The sequence below is a fragment of the Engraulis encrasicolus genome, chromosome 11 (assembly GCF_034702125.1).
Source record: "Engraulis encrasicolus isolate BLACKSEA-1 chromosome 11, IST_EnEncr_1.0, whole genome shotgun sequence".
NCBI classification, from domain to species: Eukaryota; Metazoa; Chordata; class Actinopteri; order Clupeiformes; family Engraulidae; genus Engraulis; species Engraulis encrasicolus.
The window spans coordinates 41,596,483-41,603,838 of record NC_085867.1 but is presented as its reverse complement, the minus strand read 5'-3'; the positions used below and the strand labels follow the sequence as shown (position 1 = coordinate 41,603,838).

Genomic DNA, 7,356 nt, shown 5'->3' with positions numbered 1-7,356 from the left:
TGAGGGAGGTTTGGCACATGGATACAAAAGAGGGTTAGATGTTCCCCTCTGTGACACCCCTCCCTACCTCCCAGCTCTGCATGCCGCTGTGTGCCTCTCTGTCTGTTTCTTAGTTTCCTCTTCACTTTCATCCTCATTTCTTTCTTTCTTTCTTTCTCTTTCTCTATCCAACCATCCTTCCACTCCCGCCTCTCCTCTTTCTCCACCTCTCTCCTCACACACAGTCTTGTGTCCAGTCATCCTCTCACTGCTGTGACACGCGCCTTCACAGTTTGCTGCCAGCACAGAGGAGCCAAGAGGTTAGCTGGCAGCACGGACGGACGGACGGACGGACGAACAGACGGACAGACAGACAGACAGACGGAGAGAGAGGGAAGGAGAGTGAGAGAGAGAGAGAGAAAGAGTGAGAGAGGGAGAGAGAGGAGAGAGAGAGATTGAGATTGAGAGAGATTGAGATTGAGAGAGGGAGTGAGAGAGAGAGAGAGAGAGAGGGAGTGAGAGAGAGAGAGAGAGAGAGAGAGAGAGAGAGAGAGAGAGAGAGAGAGAGAGAGAGAGAGAGAGAGAGAGAGAGAGAGAGAGAAAGAGAGAGAGAAAGAGAGAGAGAGTGTGTGTGTGTGTGTGTGTGAGAGAGAGAGACAGTCAGAGGTAAGTCTTCTGAGGGGCCCTTTGAGAAGTCAGAATGAGGCTCCTGGACACACACAGCAGTGAGACACCAAGACAGTGGTGATTAGTATGTGTTATGTGTATGTCTCTGTGTGTGTATTTCTTTATGTGCGGCCCACCATATCTTGTCCCCATCCGCCATTCTAAAGCCGCGTGTACATATACGCGCGCGCGCGTGCGTGCGTGCGTGCGTGCGTGCGTGTGTGTGTGTGTGTGTGTGTGTGTGTGTGTGTGTGTGTGTGGGTCTTTGTGTGTGTGTGTGTCTTATGTAGTGTGCGTGGGTCTTTGTGTGTGTGTGTGTGTGTGTGTGTGTATGTATGTATGTCAATCTATTCCCCATCCGCCATTCTTAAAGGGATACTGTCCCATTTTTGGAAATACGCTTATTTTACACCTCCCCTTGAGTTAAATAATAGGGTTTTACCATTCTCCTATACTTTCAACCGTTCTCTGGGTACGGCAGTGCAAATTTTACCTCCAAGCTAGCAGTTAACATTGAGTCCTATGAGACCAGTTAGCCGCCAGCTGGTCTCATAGGACTCAATGTTAACTGCTAGCTTGGAGGTAAAATTTGCACTGCCATAACTAGAAAACGGTTGAAAGTACAGGAGAAAGGTAAAACTCAACTATTTAACTCAAGGGGAGGTTTAATATGAGCTTATTTCCAAAAATGGGACAGTATCACTTTAAGCCTCAACTCCATCATAGAAGGGAGTTGTACTCCAGCTCACTGTAGTGTGTATGTATGTATGTTAGTGTTTCACAATTATTTTTATGTGTGCAGGTATATGGAGGGCCACAAGCGGTGAGTCTTTTCAGCTTAGAAAGAAGAAGGGTAATAACGCCATAAGCGGTGGACGACGTGAGGAGGGAGAAAAGGTCAAGAGGTGTAGTGACAGGAGGGGACACGTGGGGAGGAGGTGAAGGGGAGCATTATGCGGTGGTGAGTTTCAGGATGGTGCGGTTGTACGTAGTAATGCGTGGTGAGGGCCTCGAATGGAGGACCGGTAGTGGGGAGTAACAATAGGAGGGTGCATGGGGGAGAAGGAGGTGCATGAATAGCATTACGCGGTAGTGAGCTTCTGGATGGTGCGGTTGTAGTACTGCGTGGTGAGCGCCTCCAGGGGGCCCCAGCTGTGGAGGAGGAGGAGGAGAGGAGGAGTAGTAGTGGGGAGTAACAATAGGAGGTGCATAGGGGGGTACAGAGGAGGTGCGTATGTAGTATTAGGTGGTCGTGAGCTTCTGGATGGTGCAGTTGTAGTAATGCATGGTGAGGGCCTCCCCAGCAGTGGAGGAGGAGGTGAAGAGGAGTAGGAGGAGTAGTAGTGGGGAGTAACAATAGGAGGTGCGTATGTATGTATTATCAGTTGGTGGTGAGCTTCTGGATGGTGCGGTTGTAGTACTGCGTGGTCAGGGCCTCCAGGGGGCCCCAGCGGTGGGCGTGCAGCTCGATGACCTCCATGAGGAGGGAGCGCGTCAGCTGCGACTCGGTGGGACACAGCATCTTGTCCCGCACCGCCGCCAGCAGCTCCGTCATCATCTCCGGCACCTGCTCCTCCAGGAGTCGACCCGTACTCTGCAGCTACAGGACACAAGACAAGAGGAGAGGAGAGGAGTGTGGTTAGATACTCTGATGCTGGAGATGGATGGAGAGTGAGAGAGTGAGAGAGTGAGAGAGTGAGAGAGAGAGAGAGAGAGAGAGAGAGAGAGAGAGAGAGAGAGAGAGAGAGAGAGAGAGAGAGAGAGAGTGAGAGAGAGAGAGAGAGAGAATGGAGAGATAGAGTAGTTCTTCTTGCAGAAGACCCTTACTCTGCAGCTACAGAGAAGAGAAGAGAAGAGAAGAGAGGAGAAGAGAAGAGAAGAGAAGAGAAGAGAAGAGAAGAGAAGAGAAGAGAAGAGAAGAGAAGAGAGGAGTGTGGTTAGATACTCTGATGCTGGAGATGGATGGAGAGAGAGCGAGAGCGAGAGCGAGAGCAAGAGCAAGAGCAAGAGAGAGAGAGAGAGAGAGAGAGAGAGGCAGAGAGAGAGAGAGAGAGAGAGCAGGAGAGAGAGAGAGAGAGAGAGCGGGAGAGAGAGAGAGAGAGAGAGAGAGAGAGACCTGCATTATTGAGGTGTAGGGCTCAGGGTTGTAGCTAGAGAGACAGAGAGGTGGAGGGATGGAGAGAGAGAGAGACGTACGCAGAAAGAGAGAGAGAACAATGAGATATGAGGAGTGAGGGAGAGGGCAGGGGGATTGAACTGGGCGGGTGTGTGTGAACAGACCATGCATAAGAAAGTGGTGCGCAAGCAAGCAGGTAAAAGAAATAGGGAGACCTAGAGCAAATAGAGGTGATGGCAGATAACACAATAAGAGAGATGGGGGTCGTGAAGAGAGAGAGAGTGAGAGAGAGAGAGTGAGAGAGAGAGAGAGATGGGGGTCGTGAAGAGAGAGACAGGGAGAGAGAGAGAGAGAGAGAGAGAGAGAGAGAGAGAGAGAGAGAGAGAGAGAGAGAGAGAGAGAGAGAGAGAGAGAGAGAGAGAGAGAGATGGGGGGGGTGAAGAGAGAGACAGAGAGGGGGAGAGAGAGAGGGATTCAGACAATGAAAGGGGTGGGAGAAGGGGGGGGGGGATGGAGAGCGAGAGCGAGAGGCGGAGGAAGTGATGAGTGAAGGGCAGGAGTCAGAGGTTAAGGGTGGGGGTTGGGGGTTGGGGGGCGGCGGCGGGGTGTGCCTGAGCTCGAGCGGTTGACAGTGACTCGCATGTTAAGTATGGCGGTGTCAGACTGAGGATGTGAAAGAGAGTGTGTGTGTCTGTGTGTTTGTGTTGTTTCTCTGTGTGAGTATGCCCGGTGTGGGTGTGTGTGTGTGTGTGTGTGTGTGTGTGTGTGTGTGTGTGTGTGTGTGTGTGTGTGTGTGTGTGTGTGTGTGTGTGTGTGTGTGTGTGTGTGTGTGGACTAGGTGTCACAGCTCCAGAGACACTGGAGCACATGCCATTCTGGGAGCATTTCTGCTATAGTGTGAGTTCGCATGCATATGTGTGTGTGTGTGTGTGTGTGCGCGCGTGTTTGCTTGCGTGTGTGTGTGTGCCTGTGTGTGTGCCTGTGTGTGTGTGCTTGCTTGCCTGTGTGTGTGTGTGTGCGTCTGTGTGAGTGTGTGTGTGTGTGTGCGTGCATGTGTGCTTGCGTGCGTGCGTGTGCGTGTGTGTGCAGCCTACCACTGCTGCTGTCTAGGCTGCATTTTAAGAGATGGCTGTGGCACAGGGCACTTCGGCACATCCTGCTGCTGCCTACAGTCTAGAAGGCATTTTAACACACCGCATTTCACATTATTACGCAAATGACATTTTTTGCCGTTTTCCTAAATAATCAATAGAAATGACAGTCGTCATAATTTTCAAGTAATCGGCCATTAGAGTACAATTCAAAAGTTTTTGAATGAACCTTCCAATGATAACGGTATTTTTTTAAATAACAAAAAACTTAAAATGCCCAAAATGCTCTGTTCCAAATTATTACGCAAAACAGTTTTGTAGTGTTGTAATACAAATTTCTTTCTTTTTTTCCCATTTACATCAAAACAGTTGGCATTTGGTACCTTCTAAATTACATTTCGATGTTCAAAACTTGGTCATAAGCTGTAACTGGAATGCTGCGTTTAACATTGAAGTCAATGGCAGGGCATTTATGGAAGCCTAGATATCCTTGATGCTTTGCTCTCAGCTGTTTTTGTTTGTTTGGTCTGGTGACCCACACTTCACTCTTCAATATACCCGTAGATTTCCATGCCACGTGTAGGTGCTTTGGAGGTGATGACATTCTAACTCACCAGACATAGCATCCCATTCATTTTCAATGGGGTTTTATGTCTGGTGCGTTAGAATGTCATCACCTCAAAAGCACCTAAACGTGGCATGGAAATCTACGGGTATATTGAAGAGTGAAGTGTGGGTCACCAGACCAAACAAACAAAAACAGCTGAGAGCAAAGCATCAAGGATATCTGGGCTTCCATAACTCCCATGCAATGCCCTACCATTGACTTCAATGTTAATCGCAGCATTCCAGTTACTAAGACAAAGAGCTTATCACCAAGTATTGAACATTGAAATGTAATTTAGAAGGTACCAAATTCCAACTGTTTTGATGTAAATGGGAAAAAAAGAAAGAAATTTGGATTACAACACTACAAAACTATTTTGCGTAATAATGTGGAACAGAGCATTTAAAGTTTTTTATTATTTAAAAAAATACCGTTATCATTGGAAGGTTCATTCAAAAACTTTTAAATTGTACTCTAATGGCTGATGACTTGAAAATTATGACGACTGTCATTTGTATTGATTATTTGGGGAAACAGCGAAAAATGTCATTTGCATAATAATGTGGAATGCGGTGTATAAGATGGTGGTGGTGGTAATAATGGTGGAGCAGGCAGTACTACTGAGGATGGCTGCACAGCTGAGCATGGTACAGGTACAAACTAAAAAAAAAAAATGATGGTGGTGGTGGCAGAAGGGTGAATTGCTGAATACTGCTACACTGCAGAGCACAGCACAGCACTGCTGCCTAGGAAGTATTGTAAAAGGTGGTGGCGGTGGTGGAACACTGCACATTGCTGCATAACTCAACATAGCTTCCCCTGATGCTGCTGTCTGGGAGAGATTTTTAAAGGGGGTGATGGCAGAAGGGAAGACCGCAGGCTGCAGTACACTAGCCTGATTATCATCGACTTTCAAATCTCTTCGAGACTTGGTCTGACCAAGAGCATAACAATTAACATTTCCCAAACAGCATTTCCCAAATGGCCTCCCTTGGTTTGCTAATGATTGTTTGCTTCCCAACAAAGTGGGAGGAGTTCCCGTATTTGCGGGAACTCAGAAAGTACTTGCATTGACTCTTGACCTGACTGGTAGCAATGCTGAAGCTGTTGCGTCACTAGGAGGGCACGGCCTGGCTAGCACTACACAGCTCAGTACACGCCACACTACACCTGCGTGTGCCATCCAGGAAGAGGTGGTATGGGAGAGCTAACTCTGAACACTACAGTACAGGATTGCGATTTTAGCCGCAGCCGATTGAAACAATCCTTAGCCACTACTAGCAAATTTTATTGATTTTATTTGGTGTCGTTTTCTTAATTCAGTTGTTTTTAAGTCACCGTGTTTTATACGGTTCTATTTCGTTCCTCCTGACCGCCAGAGGCAGTGCTTTCAGCACATGGATATCTATCACACATGCTGAAAGCACTGCCTTTGGTACATATCCCTCGATTTAATTAATCGTTTTTTTATTTGCTTTTATTGACTTCAGCCATTTGTTCCAACACAAGGGACTGGTCAACACAGTTTTTAGCGTTTTTAGCATTCAGCTAGCCACAAGATAGGCCCGCTACGGCATCTTGCACCGCACAAGGAGCCAGAATAGCCATCTTGCACCGCACCATCAGCCTGCTACCTTGCACAGAGACACAAGCAGCATGCATGTGCGAGCAGCAGTATGTCTCCACAGCGTCTGAAGCGTCAACATGGCCCCAGAGTGTAGAGAGTCCAGGCTTGCTGCCATTGGGCAACAGCAGCAGCAGCTACGTGCCATGCGAACACACTGGACTGGATGCTGCTATGCTAACACATGGGTTGCTAACAGACTGGATATTTTTTGCCGCGCCGCACCACCATTATGCCATTGCTGCCCAGTGCTACACCATCTGGCCATCTGGACGCAGTGTTGTTCTGTGCAGAATGATGGGGCTAATTAACAGAGTGGTATGGGCTTTTCTTTTCTCTTTTTTCCCCCTGTGTGTTTATTCCAATAGAGTAGTAAATACATGCTGCTGTATGTGTGGTACAACTAGTAGTGGGAGCTCTGCAGTCGACTTCTGAGCCGAGCCGGCGTCTGTTTTGATGACTACACTTTCCCTCTTGAGTGCCCTCTGCCACACACACACACACACACACACACACACACACACACACACACACACACACACACACACACACACACACACACACACACACACACACACACACACACACAGTACTTCAGTAACCGCAGAGGCAATAAAACCGTTTGAATAATTGAGATGTAAAAAACTTTGTTTGCAGCAACAAAAGACTGTTTTCATGTATTGTTTGCGACAGCCTGAATGTTGAAGAGCTTCGCATATCCTCCTTCCGCACTTCAGTGGGGACACTTGGGTGTTTGTCCCATGACATCTCTCCCTTTCCTTGTCACTTATGCACGCACAATAACACATGCATGCTAGGGCTGTAACGATACACTCAAATCCCGATTCGGTTCGTATCACGATTTGTGACCTACGGTTCGATACACCCCACGATTTCTGAAATCTATCTCCTTTGAAGCTTGGAAGCACTATCACATCGAATCATATGGTTGTTTTCTGAACTGAAGGATAACAAAACTTTGAAAGGGTGTATCACGATACAGCCTCCTTACATCACGATACAGTATCATGATTCTGAATATCGCGATTTCTCGGTTTGATCTAATATCGTTACAGCCCTAATGCATGCACATACAGGCCCGCCAAAAGGGGTTGGGGGGCAAAGGGGTCAGTTGTCCCAAGCCCAGATAATGGAGGGGCAGAGAATTGGGACCCCATAATAACATTGTAGGTGTTGAGGAGGTGGGGGCCTTTTCATATGGTTTTGTCCCAGCAACAGTCGTCAGCTCTCTCTCTCTCTCTCTCTCTCTCTC

At 47.8% G+C, this 7,356-nt stretch overlaps 1 protein-coding gene across 2 annotated transcripts in view; it reads right to left on the bottom strand.

Annotated features, from left to right (window-relative positions):
* Nucleotides 1-926: 926 nt before the first annotated feature.
* ctif (CBP80/20-dependent translation initiation factor) overlaps nt 927-7,356 on the bottom strand; it is a 138,389-nt gene continuing 131,959 nt past the window's right edge. For both annotated transcript variants that reach the window (XM_063210651.1, XM_063210652.1), the window contains 2 exons: nt 1,349-2,245; nt 927-1,011 (listed from right to left, as the gene is read on the bottom strand). In XM_063210651.1, coding sequence (XP_063066721.1) covers nt 2,027-2,245 — 219 coding nt within the window. In that variant the 3' untranslated portion in view covers nt 927-1,011; nt 1,349-2,026. The remainder of the gene's footprint in view (nt 1,012-1,348; nt 2,246-7,356) is intronic.